The sequence below is a fragment of the Pteropus medius genome, unplaced genomic scaffold (assembly GCF_902729225.1).
Source record: "Pteropus medius unplaced genomic scaffold, Ma_sr-lr_union100, whole genome shotgun sequence".
NCBI classification, from domain to species: Eukaryota; Metazoa; Chordata; class Mammalia; order Chiroptera; family Pteropodidae; genus Pteropus; species Pteropus medius.
In genome coordinates, this window is record NW_024349803.1 from 14,619,239 (window position 1) to 14,644,549 (window position 25,311).

The 25,311-nt window shown below is 41.1% G+C and overlaps 1 protein-coding gene across 3 annotated transcripts in view; it reads left to right on the top strand.

The window, feature by feature from the left end:
- MYRIP (myosin VIIA and Rab interacting protein) overlaps nucleotides 1–25,311 on the top strand; it is a 237,842-nt gene that overhangs the window by 106,675 nt on the left and 105,856 nt on the right. For all 3 annotated transcript variants that reach the window (XM_039837381.1, XM_039837382.1, XM_039837383.1), the window contains one exon: nucleotides 2,057–2,278. In XM_039837381.1, the coding sequence (XP_039693315.1) occupies nucleotides 2,057–2,278 (222 nt within the window). The remainder of the gene's footprint in view (nucleotides 1–2,056; nucleotides 2,279–25,311) is intronic.

Below are 25,311 nucleotides of genomic sequence, written 5' to 3' on the forward strand. Positions count from 1 at the left end.
AATTTAATACAAGGGTAAGTTTTATGGTATGTGGAGTATATCTCAATTTTCTTCTAAGCTATGGGGAAAATTAAGAAAGGGGTATTCCTAGAAGTGAAGAAGGAATTTGAAACCAGAATGGTCAGCCTAGTCAAATGGGAGAAAACAGCAGGCCGTAGGCTCTGCTGGCTGGTGGCTGCAGTTTTCATTTCTGCATGGGGCCAGGATGTGGGCCTTGAGGCTTTGGAGGACAAGCAGCTAAAAATGAGATACCTGTATAAAAATCAAGATAAAAAGCTTAGGCCCAAATAAGCACTATTCAGAAAGAAAGGGGGACATGATTACAAATACAGCAAAAGTCTAAAAGTCATAAGAGGAATCTGTGAACCACTTTATGCCAATGCACTTGAAACTCTAAACAAAAATTTTCTAAGCTTCAGAATTAAAACAATACACATAATATCCTGTTTTATAATTTGAGGGCAGCAGAAGGAGGGAAGGAAGGGAGAAGGTGGATAGATACATAAATAGCTCAGAGTAGTAGAATGCAAGTAATTGTAACATTTTTCATCTTTGCTTATCTATGTCCTGATTAATTTACCCCCGTGCCTAATGTGTCAGGCAAGGGTGACTCCTATGTATGTAGCCATTGTTTACCATTTAGGTCATTGGTTTTGAGAATTTTCCTTTGGTCAGGCCAGCCATGAAGGATCCTGGAAAGAAAGAGAGGAGTCCGGAGGGAGCCTGGATGGGTAGAGATGGGACAGCAAGATGGCCAGTGACAGGGCCACGGGAGGAATCCCAAAGGCAGAGATGGCTGAGGACTTTAGCTCCATCTTCAGATTGTCTTCTCTGCCATGTCTCTTGTAAGGACACTTGTCATTGGATTTGGGGCCCACCGGGGTAATCCAGGATGATCTCATCTCAGGATCCTTTAATTATATCTCCAAAGACCCTTTTTCTAAATAAGGTAACCCTTCAGATTATGATGGATTAGGGCATGGACATATCTTTCTGGGGGGCCACCATTCAACAGCACTACAAGGGCTATTTGAATATGTATAAAACTCATGAGGGTAGAATAGGCCTTCTTATGCAAGACAGAAAACTCAGAAGTCATAAGAGAAAAGACCGACAGATTTAACTACAGAAAAATTAAACAACTCCAAGTGATGAAAGACATCATAAGCAAAGTTGAAAAGACAAGTGCAAAATAGGAGAAAATATTTGTCACATACATCGTAGATTTATCTAGGATGAGATGCTCAATCACAAACTTGGTACAGAAGAAATAAATTATTTTTCTGTTACTATCTGTGGGCATCCATTTTTCTAGCAGCAAAAACCACACAAATTTGTGTCAGAGTAACTCGGTTCTAGATAACTCAGTCTGCTTGGGGTGTACCCTTGCCTCTCAGGGTCCCCCATTTTCTTCTCACCAAGTATAGACAGGAGTGCATGCAATGTCATGTTTTGCATTAATATGGCTGCCCTTGTGCCCTGTATGACCATGAACTCTTTGGAAGAAAGGGGTTGTCTTTTATTCAACTCTGAATTGCCAGTGCCTAGGATTTGCCCATCACCCAGAGAATCTCTATTGACTCACATTGATTTGAAAGCTTTTAAAATCCCTGGGTGCATCCATTTCCAGGAACGTTAAATCAGGCCAGGACTGCATTGATCATTTTCCCAGCAGGGCTGTTGTGAGGATTAATGTTTTAACATAATAACATGAGCTCCTGCTCCTTTAAAAAGGTGTTAATTAAGTTAAAGGTTTTCTTTTTCTAAGATGTGCTTAGTTTTATAATAAGATGTATCTCAACGTAGTGTCTGAAATATAAGTAGTAAGGTTTTCATGCTTTCTCACAGAAAATATGGCATATGGAAGTACACAGAATTAATCCACCTTTGGGAGTTCCTCTCTGGATATTATGTCGAGCGATTGATTTTTCTGAGTTTCATCGTCGTACGGAAAGACCCTCAATGCGGCTCATCCTGTGGAAGGGCTGAGGGGGTGGGGAGATGCCCAGGAGAGCCCCCTAACCCTTTATCCTCTCTCCTCCTCACCCTCTCCCAGCGAGCTGAAGCAGAAGCTGGACGAAGAAGGCAGCAAGTGCAGCATCCTCTCGAAGCACCAGAAGTTCGTGGAGCACTGCTGCATGCGCTGCTGCTCGCCCTTCACCTTCCTCGTCAACAGCAAGCGCCGCTGTGGGGACTGCGCGTTCAACGTCTGCAAGAGCTGCTGCTCCTACCAGAAGCACGAGAAGGTCTGGGTCTGCTGCGTCTGCCAGCAAGCCAGGTGAGTGGCACCCATCTTCCTGCAACAAGTAGGACCAGCAGCGATTGATCAGCCCAGAGTGCCGACTGCAGTGAAGAGACTACCAAGGTGAGGACGGGAGGGCTGCGCGTCTCATCTGGTCTCAGCTTTTCGTTCATTCATTTCATAAGTAACGTTACATTCTTAGGAATTGTGCTGGATGCAGGAAACATGATGGTGAATCAGGCAGATTGTTTAGGGAGGGTGGTGTCAGGATGTATGAGTGTCGATCCCACTATGTGCTGACACATGCCTGACCAACTCACCCATCAGCTGTGGGAACATAGAGCAAGGAGTCACTAGCTCTAGAGTTTGGAGAAACCTTCATAGAGGATAAGAAATAAAGGCAGATGATAAAAGATTTAAAAAATAGTTAAAAATGTGAAAGGGGAGATGATGATCTCCATGTGAAGGAAATGGCTAGCGGTGAGTTTCACAGAGACACACACTGATATTCTTCCCCAGCGATGACTCTTGCAGTGACATGTAGAGTTGGTCAGGTTATGTGAAGAATTCGGGTTTGATTTTCAAGGTGGTGGGAAATCACTGAAAATCGCAGTTGACAATCATTGCAATAGCAGTGATTAAGATATGCTAGCCTTTACTGTCCAATATATTCACCACGCACGGAAGGGAACATTAATACCTACACGATCTTCTTTCAATTTTTCCTATTCCTCTTCCCCGTGGATCAGAAAAAAATCTCCAAATTTACTAAGCAGTTAATAGCAATAAAGCATTCAGTCTCAGCCTCTGGACTCCACATCTACTCAGAGTTGTGTGTGTGCGTCATTATCAGTTACAATGAAATGACATGTCATTTTCATCAAACAGCAGTAATGTTAAGTGACGACTATACTAGCTCAGGATCGCATCACTTACTGTCTCTAGGAGTAGCCAGATATTGAAAACTAAGTTGTAAAAAGGGCAGCAAATGGCTCCTAAGGCTATTTTTTAAATTTCCCTTTCCCATTTCTAGCCACTTAATGAGGAGGCAGGAGGCTTAGGTAATCCCATTTAACTTAATCTTGCATCATTTCTGTGTGAACATTGCATGACAACTCTCTGAGTCTCAAAGTAGGCCATCAGAAAATAATAGACCATACATAAAAGGATACCTGGAAAGACATCCAAAAAGTGAATATATATCTATTCCAATTTTTTTAAGAAAGAGGAGGGTTATTGAGAAGTCTTCCACACTCAGTGTGTCTAGCGTATCTATATAGAGCACACCTAAACTTTAATCAAAATTGGCAGAAAGCAGTTGCTGAGGAGAAGGTGGGAATCTTGTTGTTTCAATCTTGTATGGTGTCTCGTAACGGCATCTCAGAAGTCTTGGGATTATTATTGTCTCAAATCAAAAGGTATGGAAAAGTTGAATTCATTTCCTGTCTTTCCATATTATTCAAGTCCATCGTTAGAACCTGACCAGGAAAAAAATCATGACACTTGTGGTAGGTTTTTGCTTCCTGAAATTTTGCTATGGCCCAATTTGACAGAGAAGTGTGTCTGGGTCAAAGTACCTCAGATGTACGGCCTGAAGGATACCTCAGAAGATTCTATTTTGCATATTTATTAGCAAGCTGTATCACCCCTCAGCATTATATAAGAGACACAGCAAAATTCACTGTGCAAAAACATTTAAGGAATATTTTGACTTGAATCAAGTATAGAAATTTTCAGATAAATAACAACTTTTAAAACCTGCCCAATTTCTTGAAACAAAAAAAATAGTTTACAACAGATTGTTTAGACTTTAAATACAGATTTCCCCTGGCCAAGCAGGTGTCATACTAGGGGACAGCATTGTGAGGCATTCTGCTGTCATCTACCTGGTCCATCAACTCCTCTGCCCCTCGTACAATCCAAAATTCACCTCTTGGTTTAGAAGTGATTTGCTTTGGGTATCAATTAGTCTTCAAGATGTTCTTTCAGCATGTTCATATTCAAAGAAATTGGATTTTTAAAACCTTGTGTATGTCAGATTCCATGAAAAACACATAGTATGTGTGTGTGCGTGCGCACGTGTGCGAAATCTCAGTAAAACAGTTGATGGCAGCTCTGTGAAGTTACAGAGATGCCCATTTTTGTGAAGCAACTTTCAAACCCACGTTTCACTCCCGTCTGCCCACAATGTACTTTTCCCTTCCTATGAAAATTAGTCTTGTTTTTGCTGCGTCGGTTTAATTCCCAGTTGTCCATCCAGTGGCTACCGTAGGCATGTTTTTTGGAATACTGTGGAGCCATGAATAATTATAATAATAAAAATTCTTACCCACAAAAAAAAATTTAAGGAGCTAGGAGTTGAAAGTAGACATTCATGCAAAAATATTAACAAATTGCACTGGAAGCAAATAACTGTATCAAGCACCTGGGCCTGTCTGTGGTGTAGTTCAGAGTGACTCCCATCAGAAATGTAGGGTTCGTCAGGTGGGACCCAGATAGTGTCTAGTCACTGTAAACATGGTGTTATCTGTAGCTGCACATTTCTTCTTTTTCATCGCAATGAAAAAGAGCCTATATGTCTTGGTGTTCTGTTCGGTTATTTATTATAATAAAAGCATCTTAATTTTAAATGAAAATTCCCCTTTAATTGTCATTGCTATAATTATGATCATATAGTTAGTTCTTCGTTCATTCTTTTGCTCGTATGTTTTGCATTAAAATGTATTTCTGTTGTCAGTGTTAGTTTAAAAATTTTAACTTGGGGGGGGTTAACAGATAAATTGATTATAGAATGAACGATGGCTTACTTATTTGGGAAGTTATATAGCCAATGGGATACTACTGAACCATTTACTTTGTCATTTTTTTACTATCCATAAATTTATCTTCTTGGCAATTTATAGTACAGATTCATTCAAACATTATCAATAAAGACATATAGTAGTTGCATTTTAAGGTCTTCAGCAGGAAACAAAACTTTGAGAACAAACCCGGCCCATACATATCAGCCATTATCATTTGCAGTCAAATCGATTCAAGAATGATGATCCTACTTTCTTTGGGGACAAATTGGCTTCCTAGTCTTTTGCTTCGTTATAAAAATTGTTCTCTCTGATTTTTGTCGTTTTGTGCTATTATTTTTAACACAGACCAATTTGGGAGATTGTTTTCAGGAAATGAGATAAAAAATTTGCTTGGAACTGAAATCAAAACACATCTCATTATGCCTGTGGCATTTGCTTTGATTTTTCTGAGACAATTTAAGGCTTGATTTCTTTGCACTTGGAGTTTAAAACTTGGATATCTTATCCCTTATCTCTTGGTGTTCACAAATAAATTCATAAATTCGTAAATACTGCCCTTTTGGTATAAACTCTATGGGATGTTTTAGAGATACCCAATGGTCATGCAATACACCTAAAAAAGATATAACATTAAAACATTATCACAGTGGGATAAGGACATTCACAGGTTAACAAATATGTGGGAAAATATTAAACCTCACTAGAAAGCAAGGGAGTAGAGTTTGTGTTTCAAGTAGCTATCTTTTCCTCATTTAGTGATTTTTTTCATCATTCTGTTCAATGTTGACAAGGGTAGATTGAAAAAGGCACTCCCATTCATTGCTGGTGAAGTCTAAAGGGTCATAACCTTCTACCAACACGTGTCAGGAGCTTTCAGCATGTCCAAACCCTTTTACCCCATAATTTCATTTTTGAAAACCTAGACCTAAAGAGGCGACAGATTTTTAAAAAATTATTTATTTAAATTAGTTTCAAGTGTACAGTACGTTAGACATCTATATAGTTCAACGATCTATATAGTAAAACGATCCTCCCAATTGCTCCCTCCCTCCCCTGGGCCTCCACTTAGCAATCATATTAATGCTAACTGCATTCCCTCTGCCATGCTCCCTGTGCCCAACTATCAACTACTAATTTGTACTACTTTAACCCTTCACCCCATTCTCTCAGCCCCCCAACTCCCCTCCCCTCTGTCTGTCACCAAATTGTCCACGATAGTTGTGTCTGTTTTTGATTAGTTTGTTCTTTTTGTTCCTTAGATTCCGCATATAAGTGAAATCATATGGTACTTTTTAAAAGCTGTACAAAAATGAGGTACTGAATTATTCGTAATATAAAAAAAAAAAAAAACAAATAATCTAAATGCCCAACAATAGAACACTGGAAGTAAATTAGGGCATATTTAACTTGACAGAATATGATGAGACCTTTAAAATAATGTATATATGGTATTAACATGGGTAAATTCTTCTATTAAAATGTTAGATTAAAACTGCAATGCAAAATATATAGTCACTATGTAATCAAGAAAATATAGGAAAAAAACTGAAAGGAAATACACAATGCTGTTAACAATAATTGTTCTTTGAGAGGTAGGCTATGGATAATTTTTCTCTTAACTCTTTATTTTCCATTTACTTTTCAAGTTTTCCACATTTTGCATGTGTGCTTTTATAACCAGGTATAAATAAAACAAAAATAAAGAAATCTAGGACTTGCTCCTTTCTTGCCTCTTCATTCTAGAATCCCCTCCCCCAACATCATCCAGTGTGGCTCTATCCCCAAACAGCCCCCCTGCTTTATGCCACAGAGTTAAAATCACCCAGTTTCCTAGGGAAAATAGAGCCATTGAAGGGGACTTGTATTTTGAAGCCCCAATTAGTGGGCAATTTCTGTTCTAGATACTAGCCTGTCTATAACAGATCTCCATAGAGACTGGGACCGAGGTACTCAGTCTATTCATTGTCAGAGTGACCTGAATCATAAGGCAGATGGGATTCTTTAAAATTTGAATTGATGGGACTTCTTTAAAATTTAAATTGCCCCCAGTGAAAGCTAAGCATCTATTTTCTGTTCACTAATTTTTTACTGTCAATAGATTAAATAACAAATGAATATATCAGGAGTGCCTGCTAAGGACATGGAATTGATTTGCCTTTTCAGATGAGTTATTTCATCTAATCCTTATAAGAACTCTGCAGGGGACAAGAGATTAGCTTCATTTTTGAGCCAGGAAAGCCTGAAACTCAGATTGACTATGTGGCTAGCCAAGGTTACCTTGTCAATTCCAAGTTCAGGAATCTTCCTGGGAATACAGCCTGGGCCTCTGGGCTCCTTATCTTCAGCTGCCTGGTAGGCTTCCTCACTCAGCCACCTACCTGGACCCTAGTTTTGAGTCTGTAGAGCAGTGGACAGCCTGTGGAGATTTCTTTTCCTCTTGAAAACTCTGTGTGTCTACAGGCAGTTAACTGCACACTTGCATTTTCTGTGTAACCATAGCAGTGAGAACAGACTGAGACACAGGAATGAACATAGGGAAGGAGGACAAGGTGCGATGGCCTCACAGTCCATGTCACCACGTCAGACATTGGCACCACCCCCTTTCCCTTAGCACTCTGGGCTCCTTACAGTCCATCTTACCTGAGGCCTTTCAACTCTAACATTTATCCTGTCTAAACCACAGGGTAAAAGTAGGCGATGTATCCATTGAATGACTGAATTCCTGAAGCCTGCGTATTTAGAAAAGGTACAGACTATGACAGTGTGTGACACTGCATATTAGGAGCATGAATTAAATCTTTGAGATATTTTAGTAAAACATTGGCCTCTTGACACATCTTTTAATAGGTTTAGAAAAAGAAGAAGAAAGCTTTACCTTGACATACAAAGTTTAATAGGCTCCAGATGAACTCTTCGGTGTTCTCAGTGCCTGAGCATTTAGGACACACTTTTAGGCTATCAACCATAGGTTTTTATTAATGTGAGTTTGTTTGCATAAGGAGCTGTGATGGCTAATTTTATATGTCAGCTTAGTTGGGCCATGCTATCCAGATACTTGGTCAAACACTAGTCTAGACATTGCCGTGAAGATATTTTTTAGATAAAATTAACATTTAAATTAGTGGACTTCGAGTAAAGCAGATTATCCTCCACAATATAGGTGATCCCCGTCCAATCAGTTGAAGGCTTTAAGAGAAAAAAGACAGATTTCCCCAAGCAAGAGAGAGTACTACCATCATACTGTTTTGGACTCAAGCTGTAGTATCAGCTCTTCCCTGGGTCTCTGGCCTCCCTTGAAGATTTTTGACTTGCCAGCCTCTGACACTGTGAGCCAATTTCTTAAAATATCTCCAGATAGATAAATAGATGGATGGATGGATGGATGGATGGATGGATGGATGGATGGATGGATGGATGAATGGATGGTCAGACGGGCGGTGGATGGATGGGCAGACAGACAGACAGACAGGCATAATCTATTGGCATTTTCACAGGACAGCAGGGCCTGACAGCAGAAACTGCTAACCCAGTGGCTTCTCTACATCTAGACATTAGCAGAGACTGCAAAGATGAAGCACCATCAGTGACTTCTCATGAGACTTCCCTAGGACTCCATGAAAGACCCAGGTGACACATTGGGGTGGAGACTGAGGTCCTGCTTTGTCCAGGCGGAGGCACAGAACCAGTAACATTGGAATTGTTATTAAGGTTGCTTTGTATGTGTATTTTCACATCGGTTGGTGGCACTTGGGGAAATTCAGGGTGCAATAGTAAAGAAAATGTGGACTTGGGCAAAGCAGAGAGAAAAGAAAATTTAGGAGATTGAAAAATTGGAGGATGGACCACCCCAGGCAATAGATGGGCCCATGAACCAAACAGTGCCAACTTGGTTCTCTCTGAGAATTTGAATCCTGAGTGGAGACATGTTAATCGAGGACAGTTAGAGCTGATTCATCCTGACATAGGTGACAAAACGTCAGCCACGGATGATGTTCCTGATCCCTTATCCTGCCACCTCATGTCTTAGATATTTAGATTTTCCCCCAATTCTTTAAGCCACTAGATAATTCCATTAAATTACCTTTTCACAGTAGTTATCTAGAGTTCATTTCTGCTGCTTAAAACAGAACCTAAAGAACCATCACTGAAACAGGAGAGATTATGCAATCGGAGCTGAAAGATAGAACATTTAGACCCAAATGGTGCAGAGGCAGGTGACCATCCTGATATAGGACTGAGAAGGGAAAATTGTGATTTCTTACGTGTTTTCTAATCTTCCACACCTAAATGCGTTGTCTCGAAATTGGCAGGCCTACCCAATAATTAAGCATAACCTGCAAGAAAAAGAGTTCATGAGTTTCCAATTTTCTTAAAATCCCTGGTGCATAGCAGACAGAAAGGGCTTCGGCTACAGCATTAATTAAATGTGCACTACAAAGAGAAGACTAACCCTGCAGGAATGAAAGGGGCTGGAGAATGTAAGCAACGTCTGTGTAAAGACCAGGAGCAGGGCAAACACTTTATGGTACCCTAACAATTGGAAAGTGACTCCTAGTGTAGCTCAGGTGATGTCTGCTTCTCTGCATTCAACCAAATTAAAGGAGGATCTAAATGACCACTAACCAAGAGACAGTCATGGGGATGGGGAGCACGGCATAGGGAATGTAGTCAGCAGTCATGTAATGGCTATGTGTAGAGCCAGAGGGGTGGCAGAGTAATGGGGGGATCGTTTCATAAACTATATAAGTGTCTAACCAATGTACTATATACTTGAAAGTAATAATAAAATAAAATAAATCACTTGAAAAAGCTCTCACTAAAAATAAGTAAAATATACAAATTAAGGTAAAACAAAGCGTTTATTTGAATTATGAACTAAGACGAAAACAGAACTAATTTGCATGTAAAAAAGTGGCCACTAAAAATAATGTTGGATCATAGATTGCTATGTGATTTTTGGCATATGACTTAGATGGAGCTCAAAGCTGAAAGACATTACTATTAAAACTTGCTTCTGTTCCCATCTATTGGAACGTTTCCTCAGGCCTTGCATTTTTTTTTTTTAAAAAAAAAGAATAAAAAAAGTGCTGAACACTATCTCTTAGTAATAAATAATATTCATTTATGCATAAAGGAACCAATGTAAGAGCCATCTCATTGCAAGATATATTTCCAATAAATATCTGTGTTTTGTTACTGTTTATCAGACTTTTAATATATTTCTGTTTCGATCAATTGTGCCTTAATAATCAAAACTGATAACTCAAGCCAAGATAAATATTTTGACACTTTGAGCTTCATGCCTCAAAATTTATTAAATTCAATTTATTACACAGATTTCTGTGACAAAAATAATAACAGAGTGGTAAATTTTAAAAAAGCGAAACAAAATATATGACGTTGAAATAAAATTCTATGAGAGAATGGGATAAAAATATCTGTTCAAGCAGAAAACTGAAAAATGTTAATTATTACAACTGTTGAAGGAGTCGGCAAACTGTGGCCCACAGACCAAATCTGGCTTGTCACCTGTTTTTATAAAAAATTTTATTGGGACACAGCCATGTCCAAGCATTTACATACTGTCTCTGGCTGCATTCAACTAAAACAGCAGATTTGAGTAATTATAGCACAGACTGTATAGCCCACAGACCGAAAAATATTTACTATCTGGCCATTTACAAAAAAAGTTTGCCAACCCCTAGCTTAGACCAATCATGGGCCATCACCTAGATTTCAGCCCATTGAAGATACTGGGACACTTTAGCCAGGACAATGGGAGAATGGATGTGATGGCAACCATCAGTGTGTCTGCCATAATTGAATACCTGGGGATTTTAGTAGCGACAAGACATCACACAGGCCAGCAGTGCCTTTCCTGTTAATTGGCTGTGGAACTGTGGACCAAGGAACCCCACTGAGAGGGCCATACTTTCTGGCCTTGGAACACTGAGGATGTTTAAGAAATTATGGATTCTTTGGCACTATTTTCTTTTAAAAATGACCGGTTTAGTAGATGTCATCATCAGTTTTGCTCATTGACATGGTAGGAAAAAAAATGCCAATTTTTTTTACAACCACTTTAGACCGGTATTTAGATTTTTGTACTCAAATCTTACGGCCATTGAGCATTTCCCAGCATCACCTTTCAGCATATAATTAACTGAGTACATACTCACCAACTATGTCAGTGCTTGATATGTCTTAGTGACATTAAGATAAAAATAACTCCTGAAAATATAGAGAGCTTCTGTGCTAAATATGCTGCAAATAGCTTTAAAGCTTTAGGGGAAAAAAAATAAATTAAAAAAGAGGTTTTATCTTTTGGCCAAATACTGAAATAAAGGAGGCTATCAAAAAGAAAACAAACTGCTGTCATAGAGAATTTAGACTCTAATTGATGATATGTTTACATTAAGAGAGAAAATCAATAGAAAATGTTTTTTAAAATGGACCCAGTAGTCAAATAGTTTGTCATCATCAAAAGTCGAAAAAGTAAAAAGCACCTACCTCGGACGTTGGGATGGAACATGTCCACCTCTCTAGTTTGCCTTCCTTTACCAGCCACACTAGACCAAGGACATAACAAGGCCTTACAAAAGATGATCTCCATCATAATAATGCTTTTCCTCTCCATAGTGCTTCTCTGTTTTCAACTGTCTTTGTTGAGAACTCACATCCAGAGCTAACCGACCTTGTAAAATTGCCTCTTACTAGGAGAAAACAGCTCCTCTGCTCAGGCCAGTGTCTAGCAACAAGTGTCATCTGGAAGTCCCAGAATAGATTTCACTTTCAACGTTAGCTGGGGGTTCTCTTTAACTTGATCACATGGAAACAAGAGAATTAATTGAGAACGACTGAAGCCATGCTATGGACTAAACCATATACGATAAACAGAAACATCATTTTACAAATACAGAACAATGTACACTTTGGTTCTGATGCCAGCGTCTAATCCTTTCCGACCGAGGAAGTGGTGAAAGCTTAGCCAGTCCCCATCTCTGTCACCTTTCATCTTCTTGGTTCTTGGTTTGGCCACATTTTCTCTTCAATCCTTCTGGACCCGCACGAGTGTTTCATTAATCCAGAGTTTTCGCAACCACTTTAGACCACAGCCCTTCTGCAGTTGCTGGGATTTCGTAGTTTAGAGACAGTGTCTTTGATAGAAGTGACTCTGCTGCTTCTAACTGGCATCTGCTCAGTTCGTGGATACCTGAGCTCACCCAGCATTCCTTGCGGCTAAAGCTTGTTCGGGTCCCGAAAATGCCGTCTTGTACTCTGTGTGCCGTCTGCAGGCGCCTCGTGGTTTGCAGTTTTCAGTAGCACCAAACATTTAGCTTGGGCTTTTCATTTAAGGAAGCGAACAGTTTCTAAAGCAAGTGAAACTGAAAATACATAACCTTGACTCAATTGAGCCAGGCTAATCCAGGCGGGAGCAGTCTTGTTTCCCATAAATGAGATCGAGGTCGAGAGGCTTGAGGGACTCACCCCAGTTCACATGCTTGCGGGATGAACTTGGCGGATGAAGGCTTAGCAGCCATTCTTGAGTTTCTGAAAGACAGGATTCAGCAGAGGGATCAGCTCTTGGCACATAATAAGCCACCAGTTATTGGTGGTTGGAATTATGAAAGAATAGAACTCAGTCCTGAACTCCAGAATCCTTGAACCAGTACTGTACCAGGCTGTGCGATGAGAAATAGCCATGCCTGTCAGAGGTCAGTTTTCTTCGGAAGCATCATATCACTAGGAGTGAGACAATGGGTTAACTTCAGTTTGGGGAGTAGTTGTTGGAGAAGTCTTTGAGCAATACCTGGGAATCAGATAGACAAGGAGAAGTGGGAGAGTTAACATTTGGGAATTTCCCATTCAAAAACATTTGTTCCAAATACACTTAACGTCTATTATGTTTGCCAGGCATTGTTCTTCGTGCTGGTCCAGGATATGGCAATTAATAATACAGGGGCCTTGACCTCAAAGAGCTTACAGTTGAGTAATTGGGGTGGGGATGGAGTAACCAAAATGTATAAGCGTGCAATTACAATGTAATCAATTGCATAAGTACTAGAGTTCCTGTATAAAAGGTGTGGCTGGAAAAGAAACGACCGTCAATTCTGGCCTGAGAAGTCCAGGAAAGCCATAGAGAGGTCAGGACACTTACAAAGAGTCTTGGAGGATAAGGAGAGCACCAGAAAGCTGGGTGGTAGGCAGGGGAGGATGTTCTCAATCAGGGTGAACCTACACTGGTTGCATGAGGGCAATTATCAAACAGCGAAAATATCTACAGGTCACTTTTTTCAAATTATATTTTCAACAAAGAAAAGCATTATCTGCAACTATATTGCATTTCCTTTTGTTATTCTCCCCTAACTAAAGGTTTTGGTTTTTTTTTTTTTTCTTCCTTTCTTTCTTCATTCTTCTAGGCGAGGGGACTGGGTTTGTGGTTCATGTTCCAGAGACAGCATGACAGGCATGACCTGCACTGTCTGACTGGGATGCTTCAGTGCTGGATGCAGGTTGAGCATGGCACAGTGGCACCTGGGCCAGAAAAGCAAACTGAAAGCTGTGCCTTGGATGGAGAGCATCTGAAAGGGTGATGGAGAATGTGGCAAAGCACTGGGGACTGAGGGGTGAGGGACAATATGTAGCGAAGTGAGGATATTAAATCCTCTGCCAACAAGTGCACCTCTGCTCCATCTGCAGCCCTGCGAACTGTGAGGAAGGTAGAGGATATTTTCCTGGGTCCTACTTCCGCAAAGATGGGCATGGGGGTCAGAGCAGAGCCCTTCCGTCTTCCTGCACCCGTGCCCAGGTGGTATGTGGTGAGCTCTGAAGGTTGTGCAGAGCAGGAGCAGGCCATGGGCCAGGCCCAGCCGTGGTGCTGGGAAGGAGTGGCCGCCTGGGAAGGGCTTACTCCCGGTCAGTGCCCGCATGACCAAGTGTGATCCAACGGATCAGCAGTTAAGAGTTTTGTTTTCTTGGGTCTAATGCTAGATCTTGGATCTCCCCAGAAGCCAGTAAGACTGTAGTTGTTCATTGGTGCGCTAGGTGGGGTGGACCAGAGCTTGAAACCCCTTGAGAAGTTGAGGAAGCTAAGGTGCAGGTTGCTTCCAGGATGTCTGGGGAGGGAGCAGCAGGTCAGGGCAGGGAGTGGCCTCTGGCTCTTTGGACAGCATCCGTGGTTCTTTGGAGATCACCCTCAGTGTTTCCAGAAACTGCCCGGGCATTCTTTCTGCTGCCTGGGATATAACTCTACATGAATATAGTTGGTAGGGCAGTGTGGTGCTTCCTTTGCCACCACCACACATATCTTGTGATTCAGTTCCCTCTTGACAGTGTTTATGCTACATTTTGAAATTCACTATCAGTTTTTTCCTGACAGAGAAGATGGACTCACTTTTCAGTTCGGTACCTGTTGACATTAAACCTTTGGCTTCAGGTGGGAGGCCTGCACTGTCCTTGAAATCCTGAAGCACAGTAAGAACCTTTTATGTTGTCTGTCCTCCCAGTCTTCCCCACCCCAGATCCTTTGAGCTCATGTTTTCCTTTCTTCAGCGCATATGGCCATTGTCCTAGGTGCCGTAGGGGCAAGCTTTATTTAGAGAGCGTTTTATGTAACAACCCACTTACATAACACTGCGTGCTAGGCTGTGCTCTAGGAATATTATAAATATTAACTTTTAATATTCATAATGACAGTATAAAGTAGGTTCTGTTATTTTTCCCATTTTACATATAGGGAAACTTAGGCATGAAGATGCTGAATAACTTAGGTTAAATACATTAGTTTTCATTGAACGGCTTTGGTTCAATAAATGGTATTGGATGGGCTGAAAAACTGTAGCACATCATAAAATGAAGCAGGTTGGGTACCTTACTGAAATCAGTCAGTCTGCATGGTGTGTTGGAAATAGCACAGACTCTGTAATTACATAAGAGTTCAAATCCACCACTCACTGTGCAAAAAGGGTAGAGATAATAACGCCCGCCTCTTAGAGTTGTTTGGAAAATTAAATTGAGAGAACCTGCTTCAGTGCCTAGCACTTAGGCATATGTCGGTTACTGTTATTACTGCTCTGTTGATGTCATGATCATAGCATTGCTGGCTTCTCTAGGGACCATGAGGAGCAGCCTGTGGAGCACACTGGTATTGACCTCCCCACTCCCAGCCCTCATTTCCCTCCTCTTGCCACCCTCATGCCTGACTCCTTATCTACTAGATTCTGGTGAGCTCTGGATGCACAGGAAGAGCCTCAATTAAGATTTCAGATAAGACTAAACAAAGTCTATGCAACAGGCTGCCTGGAGCCAGAGATCCTCGCATTTTCCTTTAGCCTGACTCATCTCAACAGGCTTGTTACTGGGATTGCATGCTGGGGCTAAGGCAGCTGATCTTTCAACAGGCTGAAGTTCACAGAAGGACGATTGAAAAATATAACACAGCAGAGATGCTGAGTGGAATGGAATAGCAATATATGGTTATCTAGGCAGGTTCTGTGTGTCATCCACTCATTAGTGAAGAAAAAGATGCTGACCAATGAGCATAGTCATCATGTGCCTTGGGGACTCCCAACAAGTCCTGCTCAGGGACCCCAGGGACTCCTCTCAGCCATCCTTATCCTATAATTCATGCCTTCCCCAGCATGGTGGTACACACGTGGAGTGATGGTGCCTAAAATATACTATCGAAAAGGAGATGATCATATATACACTGAAGCCTTGTTTAATGGGAAACCTAGAACTTCATCTGTTGGCAGCCCCTCCCAGAGGAAGGGGTTGGGCTTTGTGATCTCTTGAGGTTCTTTTCCATCCTATATTCATTCATTAAATCCATGTGGTCTGCATCAGACCTGAGTTCGAGTCCTGTACTGACCACTTATTTGCCATATGATCCTGGGCAAGTTTTTCAACCTTTTTGAGTTTAGGAATAACAAAACAATCCTCAAAAGGGTTATTATAGATAAAAAGAGAGATAAGGTAGGCAAATCACTTAGCAATGCCTAGTCACAATAACTAGTAGCTATTATGTTGTTGTTTTCATTTTGAGGTTATTAAATAGTTATTTCCTTTACTTTATAAAATATTCAGCACAGTATTATTGCCTATGAGCATAAAGGCATTTTCTCAATTTACAGTGCTGCTTTTTTTAGCACAGTAAAAATAATTTAATTTTGATAATTGATTCCCATAGTTTCTTTCCTAGCATTGACCCAAGGCAATTGAAGAGATCATCACTTGGGAATCAACAAATGAGGAGACATGTGCATCTTCTGAATGATTTCCTAGGATCACTCAGGGAATGTTTGAGGATATTAAGACTCAAATCATGATTTAATAACCTTAAGTGTGTATTACGTTAAATTTTGCCCCTATGCACTAAAAGATGTGCACAGCAGATTTCAGCTTCAGTACCAACATCGGGTAAAAATTATTTGTACTCTGTCACAGAATACATCTCATAGTTTTTCTGTTCTTTCATTACTGGAGAATTCATTTTTACCTTTTTCTTGTTTGAAGCCTGAATGCCTATAGATATGTCTTATGTTGATTATTCAGTACTTAATTCCCTTAAACTCAGTGTGTGTGTCCTTTAATCTATAATTAAGATCTTCCTGTATTCAGGGAAAACTATTTTCTATTTCTATAATCTCAAATGTGAGTGGGCATCAGCATCACCTAAAGAGCTTATGAAAACAAATTGCTAGGCCTGAACCCAGGGTTTCTGATTCAGTAGGCCTTGGAAGGGCCTACTAAAATTTATATTTATAGTAAATTCCCAAGGGCCAAGGATCACACGTCGAGAACCACTTTTCTAAAACATCATTACATATTGATTTCCTATTGATTTAATGTTTCTCTTTTTCAGGGACACCAATTATGCAAATAGTAGACCTCCTTTATGCGCCTTCCACCTTCCTGATGCTATCTCCAGCCCTTCTAACTCTTTGTCCTTCTCCTTTTCACGTTGCTTAATTTTCTCGAGTCTATCTTCTGCGTCCTTGAAAGGATCTTCAGCAATGTCTCTTCTCTCTTTTGCCACCACTCATGTTCACTTTCATTTCTATAATTGTGGTTTTTGTTTTATTTCTTTCCTGAATACTGCTGTCTCACTTTTTACCTATTTCTGCTGTTGCATATTCTCTTCTTTGGAACTTTTTTCCTTCTGGTCCGAATTCTTTGTCTGGCTATTGTTTATGATGTTCTTGTTTCTACTTTTTGTTTTAAAGTGTCTTTACAAAAATCATGTGATGGTTTCTTTGAAGTATTTCACTTTTTTGAATGAAGAGCATTCTCCCTGGATCCACGCTTTGTAGAATATTTATGCGGCAAAGGTGCCTGAAAAAAGTCTAAGTAGAATAGTAATTAACCTGAAATTTTGGTCTGCTGCCACAGCACACTTTCTCAAGGGCTCACAGTGAGTGTGTGTGTGTGTGTGTGTGTGTGTGTGTGTGTGTGTGTCTGTGCATGACAGAGTTGTTGACATTTACTTTTCTAGTTGTCTAAGAGTAGAGTCTCTTGGGAAGTTTGCCACCTGTACTTTCTCCTTATCCTGCCATAGTGACTAGCCTGCTTATTTTCAACATGGCTCCCTGTGTGTTACCTTATTCAACTGCCCCTATCTTGCCAATCATGCTATAAAATATGCCAGGAGGCTCTCATATTCCAAGGAGTACCTTGGCTTTGCTGAGATTACTACTGACCTCTAGTACCTGGGACCAGGCATCTTTCAGTATGTGGGACAATTACAGGTCAAGAAGAGCTATTCCCTCCCGTATACCTGGAGGGTCCTGGTAAGCAACGGACGTCAACTGTAGTGAGTGGGTTTTCCCTCAGCAGAGAAGAGGGGGAGGGGCTTCCAAGTCAGGATGGATACTGTACTCAGAATGAATGATAGGCTGTATTTCTATGTAGACAGACCCAGTTAGCTCTGTTGTGAAGGGGGCTAGTTCCCATATAGCCTAACTCCTCCTCTTCCTGACATCCCCTAGACACCCTGAAACAAGGCCAAGACATAGTGATAACAATGTCAATGCTAACATTCATGGAGTGCTTAGCAGGAGCCAGGCGTGGTGAATAAGTCACCCATGACCCTCTTACTTAAGTAGAGTTATCTTCATCTCTATATATTATGACCTATATAAACCTGTATTTTACATGGTGATCATCATGGTAATGCCTAATTTTTATATGCTGCTATTTTACTTAAATATATCAATTCTAATCTACATTTCGATATAATATTCAGAGTTGAATGCCTATTTAATAGTCTATTATGATATTTTAACACAGTTATTAACCCATTTTTGTGATTTGGAACATCAACATTTCCTTTCCTAATTTTATTTAGTAACCACAGACAATGCTTCCATGAGCATCTTTACACAGATGTCTTTTTGCTTCTGGTTATTTTCTTAAGAAAAATCTCTAGGAGTAAAACTCTTGGCTCAAAGGCTGTGTATGAGTTTTTGACTCTTCTTAAATAGTACTGGTATTGCTTTCTCACAGAATTGATGAACTTATTCTGACATCAGCCATAAACATCGAGCTCAGCACAAACTCCAATGTCAGGCTCTCTCATTTTTAACATTCTTACGAGTTTGCTGAGAATAAAACAGTATTTTGCTGTAGGACAGTAAAATAGATCAGTGATTCTGAATGTTTTCCTCTGGTTTCCTTAAAAGAGTCTATTAACCTCTTGAAATGGTGTGGGGATGTAGTGTCAGATTTGCGACACTGAAACCAAGGTTGCCATTGAGGATAGATGGTATAGCATTTTCTCCCAGCGAGTTTATTTAGCCCTAAACACCAAAAACAGCTACTCTGCACAAAATCCTGTATTCATTAATTCTTTCATCACCTTGGGGAGATACGAAATGGAATCAAATACATATCAACTGAGGACAGGGCATTCAAGTTACCCATGAGACAAAGGAAAAGATACCTCCAGTCTCAGTCCCCTTGGGTGGTGGAGATTCACTGAGGTAAGGGGGAAGCAAAAGATAAAGTACACTATCTTGAGTTCCAAACCCTTCGCTGGTTTTTCATTAATGTTTAGCATGTAGTGGTTATGTTTTCGTGTGCAGAGCACTGTTTAGGCTTGTGTTGACAGTAGCAGGATGGAGTGTTCATTTCCACTGCACGCTGTCAGGAAGGCTGTAAAGGCATCATGCCTTGGCAGATGCTCGATTTGAAAACACTGTGCTCAGTGTCGCTGGCTGCAAAACACGAGTGTAGCCCATCTTCACCCACCCCCATGTTATATTGAAAAAAAAAAAACAACAACTGAGAAGCAAAGCCTGGCTTGTTCTGTGTACATCTAAAGATATAGTAATGTAGTCTTGCTTCTCTAAGTAAATGAATGTGATGGTAGCTGGTACTTCTGGGACAAATGATTGGAGAGATCAAGTGGATTGAATAACATGGCTCCTTTGGAAGAGCAAAAGGTTGTCACCCATTTTAGGGTGATACCTGGACATCTCTTCTCCCTCATATCCTCGTAATGGCTACACAGAAGCCACACATGCCACCCACCTTATATCCTTACTGCCATTACACGTGTGACTCTTCAGGTATTTTTCATTTGTTCTTTCTTTTTTCCTTTCCCCTCCCCACCTCCCCCCACCGTCTGGAAACCACTAGTCTATTGTCCATGAGTCTCTGTTTGTTTGTCCTGTTCGTTTGTTGCTTTTAGGTTTATATCCCACATATAAGTGACATCATGTGATTTCCCACGTTTTCTGTCTGGCTTTTTTAGCATGATTTCATTTGCTCATTTTATCTAAGAAAAATTCACAACAGATTCTAATCCAACCTACCTCCAGAACAAATCTCACAAGATACATTCTTTTTTACTTTCTAAAATTGTGGTAAAATATATATAATATCAAACTTACCACCTTAACCATTATTAAGTGCACAGTTCAGTGGCATTAGGTACATTCACATTGTTGTGCAACCCTCACTACTGTCCACCTCCAGAATTTTTTCATCCCAAACTGAAACTCTTTATGCGTTAAACAGTAACTTCCCACGTCATCCCCAGCCCCTGGCAACCACCACTCTACTTTCTGTCTCTATAAATTTGGCTACTTTAGATACAGTATTTATCCTTTTATGTCTTACAACACACATTTAAAAATTTTTTTACTCCAGCTTACATTAAAGTGGTCTGTAGTATCTTTAAGTTTTTCTGTGCTATTACCTCTCACAGTTTGTAATTATATATTCAGTGGTCCAACTATTTGTTTAGTATTTTATCTTTCCATTCTTTTTCCTAAATAAGGCTTCATGAAGCCAGGGTCCTTGTCTCTTTCGGCTCCTTGCTGTGTCCCAGCACCTGGCACGGTGCCTGGCGCTCAGTGGTAACTTAGTAAATAACTGCCAGTTGGAGGAATGGATTGGCTATTGGGAAATGAGGGAGGGATCCAGGATGACACCCCAGTTCCTGGCTTACCCTCTGAGAGGAAGTGTGGTCCCATTTATGGAGATAGAGAACAGTTGTAAAGTGCCATGGGGAGGACAAGGCGAAGATGACAGATTTGGTTTTGCGCATGTTGGGTGCAAGGTACCTTTACCATGGCGTGTCAGATGGAGAGCTGGCTAGATCTCAGGGCTCATAAGTGCATGAGCTAGAAGGAGCACACCAAAAATGGATAGTGAAGTGAGGGGACAAGGGGAATAAGATGAGCCTTGTGGTTAAAAATTTGAAGTTTCCTCAAAAGGGTCCACAGAACATCAGTGGAAGAAATGAAAAGGGTTTGCTGCCCCCATGTAAGAGGAGGCTAGACAATACCCATTTCACCTATAGAAACCTTGAAAAACATAAGTCCTAGGAAGGATCCTAGAGATAGAAGGCCTAATTTGTACAAGGCAGTATTCGGCATGAAGGCAGTTCGGTTCAGCAGGAATAAATATAGAAGATGATGCTGCATTCATTCTTAGAACTATAAACGAACAGCTCATAAAGTCATGATTCAATGCTACTGAGAATGCTTTTAAATTTCTTGGACTCTCACTTGAGAGGAGGAACACATTCCCTAAGGAAGGCAAACTTTAATTCAGCATTACCTGTTGGGAGGGCCAACACTTTGCTGGAGAAGTGGGCTACTTCGGCCTGGGATCTGTAAGCCATACCACCACGAGGGCTCCTAGGAATACTGCCTGCGGGGTGAATTGCTCTCAGCATCATCACAAAAGCATCGGGGAATGTTATGCTGTCTGTAAGTTAAAGGCAGCATTAGCAGGGGAGTATTTAGAAATTTGTTGGTAAGGAAAGAATTGAAGAGGCTTGTAGTTTACAACAGTAGAAGTGGGGATGTGAGATAATTAAGAAAAGAGGATTTAATTTATTCTAAAGGATTGTATCAGAGACCCCAGCTCCCCAGTCAAGTAGCTTCCAGAGCCTCATCTGAATGAAACCACGTGGAGACATCTGCCGTTTTCCGGACTGTGTGTCCCTCAGGGGTTTTGTTCAAGCTGAGGAGTGAGATGCTCACTCCAACCTATGCAAAATGAGATCCCTCAAGAGACACATAGAAGTGGCATTGTAAACTCAGGAAGTATAACAAATTCCAAATAAGCCGAATAACTTTAAATAGTCTTTGTGGCAGCTGTGCCTCTCAGATGCAATCGTAAAGCACTAAACATTTTTTATTGCTTCTAATCAGTTTAGCTTATATCTCTAACTCCTGGAAAAATAATATACCATCCGGTAGGTAAACTGTGTCTTGGGCATTATATATTAGCAAACAGAAGTGATTTTCCTTTGATAAGTTCCTTATGTATTAAATCGCGTCCTTTATGTTTAAAACTTCCCTTTAGGGAACCATAATTTGTTATATATTCTCATATAAATAGAGTTTGTGTTTATTTAGTATTTATGTTCCCACCAACTTACAATTCTGTCAGCTCGCAAAAGAGAAAAGGGAGGGCATCATTTAAGCACGGATTCGCAAGAGGAATAGGGCCTGGCAGAGGAGGTGTAAAGCAGGATGCAGCGTTATGAAAGAGTGTGTCTTTTTTCAGGAATAGCAGCACTAGTGTGGCTGAGTCATGGGGTGCGTTACTACGGGCTGGTAAGGTAGTTGGTGGGTGATGTTGAGAATTTAGGAATGGGTAGAGCAATAGATTCTGAGATGGTACAAAGTGTGGGGAGGTGTGAGGGTGTGTTCCAGTGTATCGAAGAGCTAAGAGCCTTGCTTCAAGGTTTCACCCAGAGAGGACTGAAAACTACTTGGAGAGCACTTTAAGAACTTACTCAGACTTCTTCCTATTTCAATCAGTAGGATTCTTCTTCCCCTATGCCCCTAGGGCTACAAATCAGAGAAGCATAATTTCTCTAGCAAAAGCAAACCAAGAAGAACCAAAGTGGAACTTCTTACTGCATGGCGGAACTGGAGCAAGAGGAGACTCATTGCCTTCGTAAGATTGCGTATGTCCAGAAAAGGCACGCACACAGATGCCCACAGCAGCTTTATCTGTAGTACCCCCAAACTGGAAACCACCCAAGAGTATATCAGCAGGAGAATGAGTATACAAATTGTGGTATGGTCATGTAATGAAATACTATACGGCAGTGAAAAAGAAGGCACTATAGATATGTGCAGCAACGTGGTTGAACAGACATGTTGTTGAGCCAAAGAAGCTCGACACAGATGGGCACATACTGTATAATTTTATTTATATAGAGTTCCAAAGTGGTCAAACTGACCTATGATGAAAGAAATCAAAACAGTGATTGACTTTAGGGGGGAGGAGGGATTACTGAATGGGAGGGGACAGAGGGAGGGATTTAAGTATTCTATACCTTGATTAGGTGGTGGTCTTACAGGTATACACATATGTAAACATGCATTGAGTGTAACACTTATGGTTAGTGTTTTATTATATATAAACTGTACTACCGTAAAATAAAACTTTCAAAATCTATGGGGACATTAACCTTGGCTCTGCCACTTAACATCTGTGTGGCCACTGTCCAGATGCCAAGCATCTTGAGCATCATTTTCCTCATCTGAAAAATGGAAATGAATGATACTTGGCTCATAGGCTTGTTGAAGGATTAGGAAAAGGATGAACTGTGTCCACCAGTGTGTCTGTCACATTTTTCAAGTGCCGAAAGGAAAGAATTGTCAACTGTAAATTCTGTGTCTGGGGAAACTATTCTTCAGGAGCGAAGGGGAAATCAAGAGATTTTTGGAAAAAGGAAAATTGAAAAAGTTGTAATTGGCAGATACAAACCTGAAGATTGGTTAAAGGAAGCCCTTCAAACAGCAATGAAGTGATAAAAGAGGTAATTAATTAATGAAACAGCAGAAATATAGGTGCATATAGAGACTATATTTATAAATCATATATGATGATGGGAACGAAAATTATAACGCTATCTGACACTCAAGACATTGATATTTAAAAGCAGAAAAACTAAAGGGAACTGAATGAAATTGAGGTTTCCACACTCCATTTGAAGTAGGAAAATATTGCTACCAAGAGACTGCAATGAGGAACATGTGTGTTATAATACCCAGAGCAACCACTGCAAAATCTCTAGAGATAAACTCAAAGACCCTATAAATCGATCAAGATGGAACCTTCAAGGGAATGCAGGGGAAAAAAAAAAAAAAAAAAAAAAAAAAAAAAAAAAAAAACAATAGCAGAAAGAATTGCTGAAGCATTTGCAAAATCTGGAGAAATTCTCTTTCTGGATTCTTGGAAAATTTTACATCTTCCCAGTAGAGCCCTGGTTCAGACTCTAAGGCAAGAACTTCTCACTGCAAAGTCCACATGAACCAGGGTGTTCCACAAGGACTCAGAAGGAATACATGTGCCTCCCTGTGTGACCTGAACCATGTTTAACTTAGCAGCCATCTTTAAACAAAGTTAAAGAGCTTGCTTTTCTCTGTGTGGAGGAGGCTGCCCATCGTGGGATGAGAAGACTTTGTGACAGTAGAGGTTTCACACTGCGGGCGGAACCTCCCCAGCACAGAAGGAGGCTACAGGTCACAGGGCCTTGTTCGCCAGGGGCTGGGACAGGAAGCTGGAGAGGAGGCTGGGAGGAGGAGCTGCAGGGTGCTTCCGGAGGTTCACTGGCAGGGACCTGCCTGCTCTGTGGGCTAGGTACCAGCATATGGATGTGTGAATTGGCTCCCCGGCCATCCAGAGGCCTGTCCCTGCCTTACACTCAGGCCTTTTGATGTTGTGGAAAGAATATCAGCCCTGCTCTCAGGCTTACCTGGTTTAAACACTGGCTTGGCTTTCACTAGCTCTCTGTCCCCCAGCCCTCAACCAATAGTACTGATGCTGGTTTGGGGGAGTGCAGCCCAATGCCTACTGCAGTCGGCCTCCAGTGAATGTTCTCCAAGGCCAGCTTCAGAGAAATAATTTGGACAGCTGTGGCCTCTGGGAGCCTCAATCTCAGCATGGCACGGAGGCTGGTTTGCATTCAGAGCTCTGGAGTGGGGACGAGGGAAGCCAGCCCCAAGCCCTGAGCCCAGGATGCAAGCTGGGAGCTGTCGGGAAATCGATAACATGCCACAAGGCATAATCAATGAACTTAACTCATGCAGTAGCTACACAGATGAAAATAGAACCACAGTGACTAGTGCTGAACATCCACAGAGACATAACTGACCCCACAGAGAAGGTCCCGAGAGGGAAGCAGGCTGGTGACCAGTGTGGTTGTGATGGGGAGACGATGTGGCTGAGTTGGCTTCGTTTCTGACACCGGCCTCGCCTGCCCTTGGGCAAGGCTCCAAAGCCTCACTTTCTGACTCAGTCAGATGCACGTATGACAGGGCCAGCCTCACAGTGCTGTGGACGAGAGTCGGTGAGAAACACATGCCAGGGCTCAGGTCAGCAGCTGGCCTTTAGTCGTCACCAGTGGATGTGAGCTGCTGTTACTCTTGCTGTCACTAGGGAGGGAGCCGGCGAGTAGATCTGTGGAACCAAGAGTACAAACTGAAATGTCTGCTTCGAGAAAGGAGGGAAATATGAGACTCCAGGCTTTAGTTCTGTTGCAGAGAGCATTTGTCCAGCGTGAATGTGGCCAGTTAAAAAGCTAAGACAAGAAGGCTGACCTGGCATCAGTGGTGTCTTCGGGGGATTAAGGAAAAGCTTGATTTGTAGTGTTTGCCAATTTCTATAGTGTAAATACTCCCACCACATATGTTTTAAAACTACCAATATGTCGTCACTGAATGCTGGGTTGAGAAGAAATGCTCACAGTCAGCTCCCTTGAGCCAGAACATGCCCGATCCAGCACACCACTGA